This window comes from Camarhynchus parvulus, chromosome 2 (assembly GCF_901933205.1).
Source record: "Camarhynchus parvulus chromosome 2, STF_HiC, whole genome shotgun sequence".
NCBI classification, from domain to species: Eukaryota; Metazoa; Chordata; class Aves; order Passeriformes; family Thraupidae; genus Camarhynchus; species Camarhynchus parvulus.
Window position 1 is genome coordinate 57,315,088 of NC_044572.1, and position 16,814 is coordinate 57,331,901.

Consider the following 16,814-nt stretch of genomic DNA (forward strand, 5'->3'; position numbering starts at 1 on the left):
GAAATGGACAAGAAGAAAGAAGTCAGACATAGGTTTCTTTTTGTTCAGGATGAGGGTATCTACAGCTTTTATAAGCCATATGGGAAATAAGAAAATACAACAGCAAGGAAAGCAAAGCAATGTTAATGCGACCTGCACAGAGACAAACTAAACCAACTGCAAGGACAGTCAGCTACAAAACACTTTAGCACACAAATCCTACACAAGCAGATTTATCTTTGGGTTGAACCCAGGTGCTAGTCAGGTCTGGATAAGCAATTCATGCCATGCAAGACAGACAGTGTCACCAGTGTTGCTCACACTTATGGAGAAATGGCCATGGAGGAAATTTCACTGACCTGGGAAGCCATCGTCATCAATATCGCCAAGGGCAGCCATGCTCTCCCCAAAGTGTGCATTATAGGCGCTGTCACCATCCAGGGTGAGCTGCTCTTCCAGCACTCCCTAGCAAGCAAGAAATAAAAAAAAGTCAGGGAAATGGTGAAAGCCCTGGATGAGGCAAGCCTTCCCCATGGAAGCTGCCCATGTGATGTGGGAATGACCTGGGGCAAAGATGCAGCCTGTCTCTTGCTCTCTTTGCAGTGAGATTACCTGGGCTCTAGAAATCAAATTTACTTGTGTTTTAAACCTTCTGAATTTTAGTTTTAAAGGGGAAAGAGAAGACAAAGGAGTGCATGACTTAACCAAAATACTAAATTAACTAAACAGTAACCCAGAGGTGTAACTAAATGCAGTCACAGGGACTGGTGAATCATGAAAGTTTACAGATGCCTAAAACATAACAGCCCAGAGTTTGCTCTTCTTACATCCAATGACCAAAATCCCCAGTCTGAGTTTATTCAGCTAAACTCTAGCAAGCTAAGGAGTATTTTTTCCTAAGCAAAGAACATTTAATAATTGGATTTGAAAACATTTTAAGTACAGGACAGAAGGATTAAAGCAAAGTCCTCCAAAAGCCTTCTTAAATTAAGAATAAGGAAATATATTTAATGAAAAAAAGAGATTGAGAAAAGTTGAAAATTAGGTAGCTTTGTACTGCTATGCCGTGAAAAGCCTTATATGGCGCTGGTATTTCTTGTCCACCCACCTTCTGGTCAGATACGTAAGATTTATTTTCTTACTGTCTTCTCTTCAGGGGAAATGAACATTTCCACAAGAAAAAAAATTTAGTTACACAGTCTAAGTCTGTACCCACCTCAGGGTTGTTTTGGTTTTGCTTCCTTTGTGAATGAGAATAAGCTACTCTCTGGAACATGTACTAAAATCTTTTACTCAGCTATAAGGAGTTGCTGACTTCGAGAAAATCCCCAATAATGAAATTGAAACACAACAGATAGAAGATAGGTAGGCCTGTATGTGTGACTCAATTATTTGCAGTTGTCACAGAAAAGGGCAAAATATAAGTGTTTTAAATGTAGCATCATTATGCGTGCTTGTTTTATAATACAGTTTTCTCTGATCCTCTGCAACAACTTTTTAAGCAATGGTGCTAGCAGAATGAAACTGATGCCATTATGATTTTTGCCTTTTTTTTTCTATACCTTTTATGTATTCTCAGTGCTCTTAGCATGCACTATTGTAATTCCTTACATCTGATAACTCAGCATAGTCCTGGTATTCTGTTAGGCCAGAAGACCAAACATCCTAGAGACCTCACAGCTGGAGGCCAGAAAACACTATGCTATGTTGAGAAACCAAGGTCCTCTTTAAAATACATCCTGTAAATTAAGATTAGGTCCATCCAGGGGGGAATTCTTCAAGATGGGGAGATATCATGCTATTCATTCAAGCCTCTCATTGGGGCATCTTTGTTAGATATGGTAGATATGGTCATTTGTAAAGTCTATAAAATTGTACATGATCTATCAGGTGTGTGCATTTTGGCACATTCCACCCTGGCAAAGTGGGGCACCATAAGGATCCTTATTAAATTCGAAGGTAAAAACCCTTTATCCCTTAACTGTGTCTGGCTCTTAATTGTTTGGGACCAAGGAAAAGGCATCAAAACAAAGTTTAAAATGTCCACTGCTAAAATAAAGCCCACAATCCTGCAAGCCATTGCTTGTGCAAGTAATTCTAACACTCCTGGTGCAGGAGTATAAGAAACTCATACTAGCTTCTTGACTATTTTATAGAAGATAAACATTAACTCATGTGTACTCTCACTGTGAGCAGGAAATGCTGACTATCTGTTTGGCATTCTGGACCCTATCACTAGAACCCAACAGCAACTCTGCAACATAAAAGGTGGAACCTCCTGTGGATAAAGCTGAAAAAGTAGAACTCAATTAAAGAAGCAGTAATAAAAAAAATTGTGGTAAAAACACTTCTCAGGTCTCCTAAATGCTAGGACTTCTGGTAAATTTGAAGTCTAGCATAAATAAACTCAAAGTTCACTAAATATAAACCTATTTAATTTTAGTCCATAACAACTCTTCCTTTAAGACAGCAGCTTTAGGACCTGAATATTAAATATTTCATAGTATATAAACAACCACTGTTTTCCTATAAATAAAACTTAAGAATGGCCTTGGTTAGCCAATGCAACGAAGTTCAGACTTTTCCAAGACTGTTGTTACGTCATGTGAAATCCAACAATAACAGCTGATAAGAACCTCCCCTAAAACCTTTATATGGGGCATAATGTGAAAGTAACATTCATTCAACCTCTCCTTTCTTTCCTCTTCCTCAATCCTCAGATATTTGTGTTCCAATTTGTGTTTCAGGTTTAGTGACCACTCAAAACACAAAGGAAACTCAGTCAAGGCTGCTGACTCTTACTTGGTTTTGGCATCAAATCCACATAAAGCCACAAATGCCACCAAGTTTCAACATACAATCAGAGACTTTCTCAGATCTCCTTGAAAGATTTACAGGTCTGTGATGAATTTGGGCTGGCATCTGGCAAACTACGATACCAGATGAGTCTTCCTGTGACTTCATGGTTTGCTAGAGACATCCAGAGCCCCATCTATTTCAAACATCAAGTTTCACCATGCAGTGCTGGAAGGACATAAGCATTACCTTGCCAGGGACCCACACCCTCATCCCTTACCAAATCACCTCCTGTACATACTCACATTTCCTCTGTTGATATAGACTGTGACTTGACCCTCATCTCTGATCTCAGAAAACAAAGGTGCTCCAACCAGCAAGTCTGACAAACCATCAGAATTCAGGTCAACTGCACATAAGGAGGAGCCAAAGTAAGAGCCCATCTGTAACCAAGTTGAGTCACAACAAAGCATTCAGTATCTGCCCACACACAGCAGGAAATCATATAGGCGTGGTTTTTGTTTGACTTGGTTATTCTTTTAATTTCACATGATGACTTGCTGCTTTATCCCCAAGAGAAAGGTTTAGGAATAATTCTGGCAGAAATGAAAACACTTTCCTATAATAGTGCATCAAGCCTGGATGTTTTACCAACAGAACAGAAGTTATACATTGGGACATACTTAAGTGAGATAATTAAAGAGCTTTCTTAGACTAGCTTTTGCTTGTCAAATGCTTAAAACTAGGAAGGGGTAAAATGAGTTTCCCAGACCAGACCTGGACAGTGATTATTCATGCCCAGTGACAAAGTTCCTTGAAGTTGGGCACCACAGATGATCTGGGGATACCTTAAAGAAATAATGAAAGAAAAAAAGAAGAACAGGCAAGAGGTCATGAAAACAGGTATCTAAGATTACCTCTTGATTACAGACTATCCTTCCCTATTCTACTTGGGTTTTTTTGTATAAATCACTGTCAAAAAGCATACTGGTTGTGGGTCACAATCATTGCCTTTCCTCTCATGTACAGGCAGGTAAGTTGAAACAGAAACAAAGACTTTCAATAAAAGCTTTTCAGTTGATACAGAACAAATGTAAACCACTTTCAATTTCCACTTATTGTTTGATAAACTTAATTGCTTAAAATAAAGAAATACATTAATTTCACTTCATGATTTTTTAATATGGGTGAACATTGATGACTATCTCCCAGTCAGAACCCACATTACAAATTTCAAAACACATTTAAACACAAGAAGGAAACCAAAAGCAAGAATGATGTTTCACCCTTATTTCATTCACTTCTGCTAAGGTAACATAAGGCATACTCTTTGAAACCAACTACAAACTATAGCCTCAAAATTAAAAGCTGCTTCAGCAGGAAACTGGGGAAGATGCCACTTCATATTTGAAATTGAGTGCTGTTTTCTACAAAGTAGGAAAATCTGAGGTTAAAGGAATAATTATTTATGTTCTTGAATGCTTTTGCACCCCTCATAGCAGATGCTTGACCTCCATGCCTTTAAGTTAACATTCATGAACCTGAAGTATTGGACATGCTAGAAGATGGGCAGCAGCAACTCTATTCTATGCAGTCTGTAAGATTTAAAAGTTACTAAATATATAATGCAATGGTGATTGAAGAATAGCATTTCAGTTTGTTAATGCAGATTTTTTGTGCTTCTGTGGGTTTAAAGTCAGACCTCAAATATTATTTCATTCCAGTTATTTTGTAGCTTAAGTTCCCTTGTGGATTTTTTATTTATTTTTTTAATCCAAAAAGGTTTTAAAAGAAATTTCTCATGGGTAGGTTTCTCATGGGTAAAGAACAAAAGTTATGAAAAGCATTTTATTATGTATTCAGGCAATTTTCAGGAAAAAGCTATTATTTACTTAACTGTAACATGGTATGTCTGCAGCGTGGGTGAGTTCACAGTGTTCACAGTTCAGGTAAGAAACTGAAGTTTGCAAGCTTAACATTTGTAACAAGGTACTGATTTTTCTTTTTTTGTCTGCATTTGATTTCCTAGTTCAGCCTGCATTAATAAAAAAAGAAGGAAGAAACTGGCCTGCTGTTCATATCTGCCTACCAAGAATGTCAGAGCAATGAACTTTCACACCACTGGGGAGGATATAGCATTTTATGAGAGCTCATTGGTGTGAGCTCTCCAAGCCGTGCTCATTGCTGAGCAGGTCTGGTTTTGCTTCTACAACAAAACAAAAGAAAAAACAACAACCAAACAAAAAAGGTGATTTAGCACAGCCTTCTTTTTAAAATAAAATTCTCATTTGGATTTTAGAGAATTTATAGAAGAAGATGCTAATGAAAAACAGCCCTAGAAGTACTTGAATGATGTAAATACTTGATTAGTTAAGTTACGTATAAGAGTAAAGCAATTAAATTGAAAAGGAAAAACTTTTGGCTAAGACCTGGAAACTTTCTGATGGCTCTGTTTATTAGGTTCATAAATAGTCAGAAGCACATCCTTAGAAACATTTAAAACTCAACAGGGAAAGAAACTAACAGGAAGCAATCAAACACAGGAGATGCCCTGGATGAACTGCGAGGTCTTTTCCTTTCAAGATGTCTGTAATTCTGCTAACGCAGAGAAAGTAAAATTTTGGAGAGGCCCCAAAATACAAGTCACACCACACACCTAAACATGCTTGGGGTTTATTTCATTAAATTTTTTTCATTAAATTCAGTAAACTAACATCCCCTATTCCAGGACAGTTTTTAAATACTGCAACTGTCTCTTGCTGGGAAAAAAATAACCAGTTATAGTAACACTCTAACCTGAGGATACAAGTAAACACTTTAGCTCCTCCTGAGGGTAGCAGGTCTTTCCAGAGCCAAGAGCCTCCAGAAACCTTTTTTTTTTAATTTCTTTTCCTTCCAGAAGAACACAGGAGACTCCAGATAAGAGGTATCATTTAATCACTACGTTATTCCTAAATAAAGCATTTTTTGTTGTTACCTATAGCTAGACATACTGTCCATTTTGTTTCTCCTGCAATACAGCTCCACTAAGCCCCCAAATGAAGAACACAAACTGTTCCCCATTCAAACATAACACCACAGTGGAGAAGCTAGATCCCACTAACATTTTCACTAGATTTCCCACATCTCAGAGGTACTGCTACAGTCACATAAAACTAAAGAGAACCACTATTACAATTTCCAGCAAGACCTTCTATTTCAGTCACATGAACATTGAGTAGACATTGCAGTCATGACTGCTACTGAAGAAATGGCATACAGCTGATCTGTAAAATAGGTTTAGCTCTTCCGGGAGGGTTTGCTGGACAACTTATGAAGAAGTAGAATGAAAATGATGCTCCGAGATGACTCTACCATTATTTCCGACCCCCTCTACCCCCCTCCTAGTAGAAAACACACATATATAAATGCTCACCTTTTTTCCTGAAGCCTGAAAAATCTTTATTAGAGAGCCTGATTGTCTGTCTGTTCTGAAAATATAAACCTGAAAGGTGAAAAAAGAAAAAAAGTTTACCAATACTAACTATGAAGCACTTGTGCTTTCTAAATAATATCTAAATCATGATCATGACTATTGCCAGAATCCAAGTTCATGACCACTTTACTGGTCAGTCTTCTTTTAAAAGATGACACAGAGCTCTCCACTGTCCTGAAAAATCACAGGCTTGTCATAAGAAACACTGGAATATTATCTTGTTGCCTACTTTTTTTGATTCACTTATGTATATGCACATGAGTGCACTTAAAAGCACCTAGCCAGGCAACTTTACAACTCTCAAATAAGTGGCATCTGGAGACTGTCTGAAAATAAGTAGGGCAAAAGACTGAGAACACATAACCCTGCTCCCCTTCCTTTATCTAGTGTTCACTTATCAAGAAAACGTGCCTGCACATACTGCATTGCAAACTTCATGATGCTTTCAACAGTGAGAGTAGAAATTCCAATCAGACCACCCACAAAAATTTCCACTGTTTCTGTCTGAAGCAATTTTTAAATCAGAAAAGTCTTCAAATACAGCCTATTCATTGCTCATTTCCACAGGAGAAACTATTAATCTGGAAATCATCAGGGATAAAAGTATTGATGATTCAAGTTCAAGAACACATCTTGTACCAAAATTTCAGATGGGAAGTACATGGCTTGTAGAAAGGGATTCCCTTCAACAGAAAGACTGGTTCAGTCTTTGAGACTCCTGTGGCATTTAACAGACTCCCTCCTAGCAGGTGCTCACACAGTTTGTAGGACAGAGGATCTCTTACTTCCAAGGCCATGTGGAAGAGCCAAACACTGGAATGTGGTGAATTATTAACAGGTGGTGAGACAGAGTTCAAAGCTGTTTTCAGTCAAGAACACAGCACAGGTTTACTGTGGACAATTGCTCTATACTGGGCAAACAGGACTCCCTGGCTTAAGCAGTGGCATGTTTAGCACCAACAGCATGTTGCCAGGTGTCTCAACTCCAAACCCAATCTTAAATAATGACAATCTTTGTGACTTTGGAGAAATGACCCAGTCTCATTAAGAATCTTGGCTTTAATTTAAGTGAAAAGGTGTGACAATGCTAATCACTTTCTATCAGAGAAATGGAAAAGATCAGCTTATTAGAGTATTTGGAAAGCACAACAGGACTGCTCATTGTAATGTTCTGTATTCAGCACTTCTTACTGACACTTTGCCATGTGTTCCTGCTACCCGCATCCCATGCCAAGGGAGAATAGTGTAAGCTTTAGAGACTAGAGCCGTAGTCTTTAAACTACAGAGCCAGCTTCTTTCTTGTGGCTCTCTTGCTAGCAGGTGTGTTTCCACACCCTCCTCCTTGTAGAGAAATTAAATTTGTTCCACAGAAAAAGCAGCTTGGAAGGAAGGTGCACTGTAGCAGCCATAACAGAACACCCGGGATAAGGAAGCTATGTCTTTCTCATGCAGATGTCTTCTCAGTAGCAACTGTGATGCTACTATTTCCTGTATACCCTAGCCATGTCAGATCAGGCGTAAGTAACAAGTTCATCCTCTACTTTTATCCCATTTCCTCCCCTTGCACTGCTCCCCCAGGACATGGTCACTATCAAAAATAATCTGCCTAAACAAGATAGTGTTCCTGGTAGTGAAGACTTCTCACAGCATGATTCAGCTACAACTCATGTCACTAAAGAGCATGAGAGCCAAAGGTAGGAAGATGGTAGGGGGCTGCAGGATATCTCTGCTCAAGCAAGTGGTGACAGGAATGCCCCAAAAGGATCGCATTTTGAAGAAAGAGAGACAAAAGCAGATCCCTTACATTCCTTATCTCCCTCTCCCCATTCCCACTTTTTCCACCTTTCGTTTAGTAGAGTGTAAGAGGTCACAGTGCTCACCCTCAACCAGCTTCTCCAACAGCATGTGGATACTCAGCACAGGAGAGCCAGGCTTGCCTAACTCACTAGCCATTTCCATCTAACCATTCACTTGTTTACATCTTTGAGACATTGAACCTGTATATGCCCATAGGAAGATCTTTCTTGTTTCCTTCCTTCTTAAGAGACTATCACCAAGATTTCTAGGTATAGCTGGCAAAAACCCAGACTCTAATGCACTAAACATCAAAGTATTATGAAGCTTAAAAATGGCATCAAATCACCTAATCTTATTCTACTAGAGATGTTATCTTGAAGTAAATACTGAAATAGTCAAATGTGTGAATAAAGAAGCAGAAGACAAATTCTCTTTTACAAGTATTTTCATTTCTAGGAAAGTTTTAAGTAATACCCAAACCTAAACAAAAGCAGTGTGAAAGAGATCTTGTCTGTGTCTCATTAAAATGAGTATTGTAAGGACTGGGTGGGAAAGAGAGGGAAGAAGGGCAAAGCATGCAATGCATCAGGAAGGACAGGTTGAGAAAATCTGACAGCTTCACCAAACTACCTCATCTCTCCCCTGCTCAGTGCTCAAAACTACCCTGCAGACAAAAAATTCTTGTCTTCTCATACGTGTTAGAACTGAATCAGTATTACATTTCATGCAGTGTTGCATCCAACCCACGTTACTGTTTGATAAAGAGCCACACCTTTCCGATGCCTCCATCCTGGGGAGCTCCTCCTACAATGTCAGTCGTTGTCGGCTGAGAGAAATGACCTGCTGTCACTGCATATCCTGAGTAGTAAATGAAATAAATAAATAACTGTGACAGGAAAACAGATCAAGCAGACAGATCAGGCTTATAAGGCTTCCCTGCTCCAGGGCTGTACTTAAGAGTTCAACAACCTTTCTGCTCAGGATGGACCAATATTCTGTTCAAAAGTTCATGGGGAAGGGAAATGAAAGTGCACCCTCCAGTACCCTTCCAAAAGCTGAGACAAGGAAAGCCATGTGTGTGGACATGACCAAGGGACACGAGGAGCTCGTATTGGGAGCAGTTTGCCAACTGCAAGTCAAGAGAGGGAAGCAGTAAAACAGGAAAAGGCATACACAAAAAGAGAAAAGCAATCATATGACCACTGAGAAAGTATCATATCAAAGAGCAACAGTCCCACTTGGATCAGACAGGATTGTCCTCCTTTGGATAAAATCACTGCCCAGGAAGGCTTGGAAAATCATGTTCCTTTTTCATTGGGGGAAACAGAAAAGGATATTAAGCAAAGAGAAGTCAATAGCTTAAAAAGATTTTTTCTAGGCAAGGAGAAAAATGGGACCATATATCAAAGAAAAAAAGTGTACTTGAAAGAAAAGGATCAAAGATTCAGCTTTATTTCATATATTAATATAATATATATTAAATAAAAATGAGTAGAGTAGCTTTCCTTCTAAGGGTCTTTTGTATTTGCCTTGCTCTTTTGCTACAAATTATGAGGCTCTCATCAACATAGTAAACCCTATAGTTCAAGCCTATCAGTGGCAAAATGTATTTATGTCTGCAAACAGGTAAACATTAACTCTTCATTTAGCTATCACCAAGCAGTATCTACAAAATTACGGTTTCTTAAATATTAAAGGTTAAGGGGACAATGAGAGGTCAGTGCAAGACTTTAGTCAAACAGTATCAACCTGCTGAAATGCCTTCTAGGTCTCAACAGTCTTAGGCACTTCAGATTAAGCGGAAGCCTCTAAATTAAGCATTTCAAGGACATTAGCTGGTTTTAGAGCAAGTAAAACCAATTGAGTTAAAGATGTACCTATATCCAAACCTTTACAACTTCCTTCAGTTGCCAATAACACATTTAGAGTGTGTTATTTTTGTTGAAATAAATGCATCTGCAATACAAATTCCGTAGTTAGTTGTTGCACTCATTTTAAAGGCACATGTAAGTAGACATGCAGTTCAACTAGTAACAAATAATTTGCCTGTTACAGGGCAAAGGCAAGAATGTTAAGAAGCCCACCACAATCCAGTGTGCTGTTAAAATGCCTTTCCTATATTAGTCCAAAAAATTACAACAAAATGTGGGGGAGGGTGCTAGAACAAGGTCAGAAAAACTGAGTATTTTGTATGTTTCTTTGCTTCCAGATAAGTATCATTTTAATTCAAATATTCTTCTTTTCACACTTTTTATAAAAATACTCTACATCACCATAGAAACAAACACTACCAACTTTACAGCATCAAAGCCTTGAAACACATTGTTGGACAATTTCCTATTCACAGTGACACTAGAGAGCTGCTTACCAAGGTATGTGTACCTCCTGGCTATCACAGCATCATCATTCAGCTTGTAGTATGTGTTGTCAGTGAGATTCAGTACTTTGACAGTTCCTGTCCAATAATAAGATCCTGGTGCCCCCATGATAACCAGCTCCTACAACAGGAAAAATGGAGGTTTGTGGGGAAAAGGGTAGAAGGAAAAAATAACAATCAAAACTTTACACATTAATGGAGAAGGTACAGGATATTTACTTAAAACACCAATAATAAGTCTATCTGTAACAACCTCCACTCTGCGTGCATTTGGACAGTATCCTTCCTTCTTCCCAAACTTGGAGGTCACTGCATATACCCTAGTGACAGACTGCCTTTTTATAGTCCATTTCTGCTCGGCACTTCTGCTGCAACAGAAGACTTTCCTCAACCTTACTAACCATCAAGCTTATCCCTTACTAACCATCAAGTTTATCCCTGCTCCCTGATAGTTCTCTGAAAAATCTCTCTACTTGCTGCCTTTCCCAAACATCCTTCAGAAGACCCAGAGCCAGAAGTACTTCAGCCCACCCAGAACCCATCACTCAGCTACAGCTCATGCCCTGATACTGGCTGACATGCTATACTAACCAAACATGATGGAAACAGCACAAATGATTTTGATTTTACAACTGTGAAGCTAAACAGCTGCCATGCACTCAACAAGCAGGATGTGTGTTATGTCCTCCTAGGTGGAACATTTTGCCCAGTTCTGTTATCAGACACTCTGGTCTTTGAGAGACAACCTGAATATAAGAGTCATCGTAGCATCATAAAATGGCTTGGGAGCATTACAGACAACCAGACTGATTTAACATTTTGAAAGACCATAGAAATCAGGCACAGTTGCATCCAGCATTCAAAGGTAGATGGTCATGGATAGTATTTTTGAGTCAAAATCCACGGTACATTTACATTCAAGAGAAATTCACAAAATGTTGTCCCAAAACATCCAGTATCCTTGCAGAAAAACCTTGCTCCTGGATGTGGTTTTAAATACCTCCAGCAAGGGACCAAATTAAGCCTGCGGAGCATTAACCCCAGGAAGTTCTCCATCCCCCAAGAAGACATTTGAACAGCTGCTTTCCTCACATCTCCATTCAATGCAAAGCCATGGGCAGACTCCATCCTTGCAGGAAATTGCTATCATATCCGAGTCCCCTTCAGGTGACCAGTTCCAGCTGGGGGGAGATGTAAAACAAGGGGATTCTCCTAATACGACTACAGGGACAGGAATACAAATCCAACCAAAGAGCACCATGTGCTTAGAAATAGCTTTTTCTTTGTAATGGGCCATGCCTGTCAGGTCACTTACTGACAGGAAAAACTACCATCCACAGCACTGAATTCAGGATAGAGGATCTCCTGTTTGACCCAAAAAGCCATTTATCTGCATTTCCTGCTGCCATCAGACTGATGTGATAAAAGTCCAAAGGTATCTTTTGAACTAGGGTAGCAAAGGAAAATTTAACCTGGGAACAGAAACAGGCTGGGGAGAGCAGACAAGTCAGGAAACAGCTGCTGCTGGCTGAACATCCAGTTAGCAGACAGTGCCCTTGTGGCAACAGTGCCTGCCATCCCAGTTTACTGAAATGGCAAAAGGCAATTCCTGAAAGAGAAAACCTTTATTCTGTTTGTATCAGTCTGGACAATACATTCTGTAGATCAGTGCATATATATAATTAGGAGAGGGTATGTGTTCTTAAAAATTTTAAAATACAACCAAAAACACACAAGTGAAAAAGGTACAACCCTGAAACATTAACAAAAGAAAAAAATCCAAGTATAAGGGAACAAATTAATTCTTGACAAAACTGAAACATGGCTGATAGACTTCTGTCCAGAAAAGAATGTGGTCAAGTATTTAGAACAACTGTGCTGTGTATATTCTACCACTTTTTTTTTCTCCATCTTTCTGCAACAAAGATCTGTAGCAGAACTGAAAAAAAGTGTTTATCCTCTGTATGTATGTGCATCATATTCATGCACATGTACACATACATAAACAAAATTATTCAAGAACGACTTTTACATCATCACTTACAGTGAAGAGCTAATGACAGACAGAGAAACCTCTGTGCAAGTTTTGGGATATACATAATAAGAATATTCCCTGAAGACATTTCCAGAGTCAATTCATTTATACTTGTCCAAGACCTTGAGAGACACATGCACATATGTATGAACCACTGTGCAGTCACTGTGCAAGAAACAGACACCTAAGAAACTAGACAAGGCAAAGGAGTGTTTGCTGGCAGGAAGGGACCATTCTCAGCACTTAGCCCACTGTCCAAGCCATACTTGGGAATCTCCTCCTGGGACATGCAACAGGAGGGCCACTTACCCACCCCAAGCTTTCCATGCATGTGTCCCGGCTCACCTTGGTGAAGAAGCCTGCAATCCCTGCCTGGCATGAACCATGCTCCTCCCCATACTTCTTCTTGTACTCTGGATGGAAGAAGGGAAGAAAACAAACTGTGGTCATTCCTTGGACAGCACACACTCTTCACGTGAGCCACCTATGTTTCTACTTACACAGCCTGGAGAGACACCAGCATGCAGGGCTCCTGGGTTTTATCAGTGGATCAGCCACCAAGATGCAGCATGCAGCACACCTACCCACATCAGGGTGTATTGCAAGGAGCCAGCTGGGGAGGGAGGCCAGAGTGCCCCTACAGAGATGCTAAACAAGCAGTACCACAGCAGCATGAAAAGACCAGCAGCATCACTCCAGTACAGATGCATTAGAAGAGGCCATCTGTAGCAGATCACCACAGCTCAGAAGGGGGGAGCAAAAAGTGATGCACATCCCTGTGTGCCACAGACTGTGCTCTAGGAGCTTTAACTCTCAGGCCCATTACCTCAGAGAAATAAAGTGATATTCCCCTATAATGACAGTCATCAAAGTGCCCAGAAGCATTTCTGGTGAGGATGCGTCAGGACACAAGTTCCAGGAAGAAAACAGTGACTGAGGAAAAGACATGTGTTTCTACTGGATCAGACAAGAGTCTCTTTTGCAGGATATTTATTTCTGCTGCTTTTCAAGGCCACGTGCTTAGAGCTCCCAGTTCACAGGGAACTCAACCAGCACCCTACAGCTTTTGTTTATGGATTTTACATAGCAATCATTTGCCCTCTCAAACCTGAGGCATTTTTACTTTATCTCTTTGATGATGAGAAAATAAATATTTCTAAGAATACATTAAGTTCACGGTGAGGAGAAGGAAAAAGAGAAAAAAAAGAAAATCCCTTTCCACCCCACCCTAATTCAAATATTTTCATCTTGGAAGTATTTGAAACTTACAGCTGGATCAGAGCCTTTCCAGTTTTTTCCAGAGCATTATTTTCAAATATCTACCATACTATCACTACTTCCTGTATATTACAGTAATTCCTGTTCAGAAACAATTTAACATATAACCTGATAACTGTGAAATTTTTTTAAACTTTTTTTTTAATTTTAAGCTTTATTAATTATAATGAAATTGATGAGCAAACTGCCTCTGGAACCAAGCAAGTTCCTTTGGAGTTGCATTTTGTCTTATTGAAGAGCAGAAGGAATTAATTATAAAAAATGCTGCCTTCTTGCAAAATATTTTATGTAGACATATGTACACACACACCATTCTCCCTTTTGTACTACATAGAGCCTCTTCCTAACATCATAAAGATGTTCAGAATTTCAGACATTTGCTGAGGTCATACCAGTTGCACAGGGAGAAGTTCAGCTGGAAACACCATGCAGAATAGAGACTTGATCCACAAATTACAGTCCAAATGCCCAACACTCTTGGCCAAGGTAAGGTCCTGCCAAAGTCATATGCATCCCAGCAGACCAGAAGCACAGCTGAGTCTCCTAATGGTAACCCATGTGAAATGACAATTTCACTGAGAACTGAAGGCCATATTAGCCCATAGCTATTCAGCAAGTGTTGGGGTTCTGAACTGCTAACTCCCCACATACAGATTCTCCAGCACTTGCCTGGGGAAAAATATTTTTTTGTTCAATGTGAACATTTTTTTCATTAAGAGACCCAAGGAGGAGAGATTCCTCCCTCCAGCATTTCCTGAAAAATAATTCTGTGCATGTCCTAAAAGCTGTGCATTCACTATAGCAAGATCCCCACCCTTGCATGATGCAATAAGGAAGGTCAAAGCCCATTCAGAATTAAATCTGGTGAAAGATATCAAAGCTAACAAGAAGGGCTTCTTCAGATACATCAACAACAAAAGGGTACTAAAGAAAATGTCGGTTCCACTGCTGAGTGGAAACAGGGACTCCTTGCAAGAGAAATTGCAGAGAAGGCTGAAATATTGAATGGCTTCTTTGGTTGCCCGTTTTGAAGTCTGGGGTGACATTTGCTTTCTTCCTGTCTTCAGGATCTATTTGCTTCAGTCTTCACTGCTAAGGTCATGACATTTCACAAGTGGAAATGTAAGCATGGAGGCCCAAACACCTCAGACATTGGTGCTGTTTGAGAAATTAAAGCTCTAGTGACACAGAGGAGAGATCAGCACACCAATTTCAGGGGGAATCAAGAGAGATATAGTCCTCGCCAACAAGCCAGCAGCACAGTACAGACAGACACTAGGCTCCTGGATTTCTGCCTAACCCTTTCAGCACAAAACTACCCCTTCTTATCTGCTCCCCTAATTCCCATCTGCAGTGATGTACACCTGCCTCCACATCCAAGCAAGATCCTTTCCACCCATGCATCCATGGTTAAGGGGTGCCAGTCATCCTAGATGGTCACATCCCAGCATCACAGACCGCTGTCTGCTCCCTAGAGCCACTTTGCCTCTCCCAAGCAATAGATGAACTCAAAAAGGGATGAAACCAAGAAGAAACCAAGATTGCTTCTACCTCACCTCCACTTCAGTGCATGGTAGCGACACATGTCACTCATACAACATAGCCAGCCAGCCAGCCATGAAGTAAAGCAGCCAACTAGATGGAAATTGTGCAGTTATTGTATCAGGTCACAGTTTTTGTATGCCTGAATAACAACCTTTGCAGGACATTAAATTTATTTGTTTTCACATAGCTCCAGGCAATAACTGCAACCAAGGACAAATTTGTTATTTCTACACTTCTTTATTCTTTCTTGTCTCCCTGTCGACTGCTGTGCATTCCTGATTACAGAGACTGCAAGTCATGAAACTGCTGCAGCAACAGCTGACAGCAAAGAGCACGAAAAGGTTGAGTCTGGAGGAGGTTGCAGCCTGTGCAACTTCGAAGATGTGCCATGAATAATACATACAGGAAAAAAGAGAAGAAGATGGCAGTGGTTTGCAGTCAGGATGATCTCAGGTTACAAGAAAAGTGAGATGGAGGATGGGGTAATTGCATAAAACAACACATAAGGAAAAAGAATAAGCTTTGATGTGCAACATTTCTGAAGGTAAATACCCCTCAACTTTTTCTTTGAACAAAACTCTCTGCCAGGCTCTATGCAAACTTGAATGCCATAACATAAACTAAGCTACAGAGTACAAGAAAATAATCTATCATCCTCAAAGATGTAAAATATCACATGCGCTGAAAGCTTTTTGTTTCCTATATTACAGTGTTTCACTACTCTAGGAAGAAACAGTAATAATCTTTCTGACCTACCATTGTGATACTGAGTTGCCACCACAAAGCAGGGATGTTTTGATGGCTCCCAGAAAACCAAATGTGGTTTGGACCCATGGGAAAAACTACTTTTTGCTTTGGATGCAAGGAATATGAGCATGTGCTGTTCCCCTTACTAACCAAAGGGATCATCAGTCTTTCCCACTTCCACCATCAATTCTTATCACAGAGGAGTAGGAAACCATTCCAGCTCTCCTCATCACCTGGACTGCCTCTCACAGTACACAAAACCATCCTTTTTTGTAAACTGAATGCATTGGGGGAATGAAGAGGCAGCTCCTTTTTTTTGGAAAGCCATTTAAACTCTGGGAAAAATAACCAACTGAAAGTATTGCCCGAAAGACTGTGGCCCCATAAAGCAGCTATACCACATCCAGCCCATCTAAACCAGATTAGTTCCTACTCAGAGAGATTGTATTTAACTATTAAGTTTGTTGCTGTGTTCTAATTATCTCTCAATTCCAGACTTCTGTCAGCCCCTTCAGGGAAGCCAGGCAAGAATAAAATGGATTGAGACTACTATGCTGTTGCACCAATGCCACGTCAGGAAATTTCCATTTTCTCCATGGACGGACACTGATGTGCACTCAGTTGGCCTGCACCCTTCACCTGTTGAGGCTTATCACCTTATCTGCATTAAAAACAAGGCTTCTGGAAGCAGGCACGCTACTGTCTACCCCTATTTACACATGGTGAGATCCAGAGAAGGTTGAGACACTGGAATCTTGTCGGGCAAAGGCATGTGTCCTAGTGCA

The 16,814-nt window shown here is 40.0% G+C and overlaps 1 protein-coding gene across 1 annotated transcript in view; it reads right to left on the reverse strand.

The window, feature by feature from the left end:
* The window catches only part of ITGA9 (integrin subunit alpha 9), a 246,282-nt gene that overhangs the window by 208,469 nt on the left and 20,999 nt on the right, over positions 1–16,814 (reverse strand). The window contains exons 5-10 of the mRNA XM_030971864.1: positions 12,805–12,872; positions 10,416–10,545; positions 8,820–8,905; positions 6,191–6,259; positions 3,081–3,218; positions 339–444 (exon numbers count right to left, since the gene is read on the reverse strand). Coding sequence (XP_030827724.1) covers positions 339–444; positions 3,081–3,218; positions 6,191–6,259; positions 8,820–8,905; positions 10,416–10,545; positions 12,805–12,872 — 597 coding nt within the window. The remainder of the gene's footprint in view (positions 1–338; positions 445–3,080; positions 3,219–6,190; positions 6,260–8,819; positions 8,906–10,415; positions 10,546–12,804; positions 12,873–16,814) is intronic.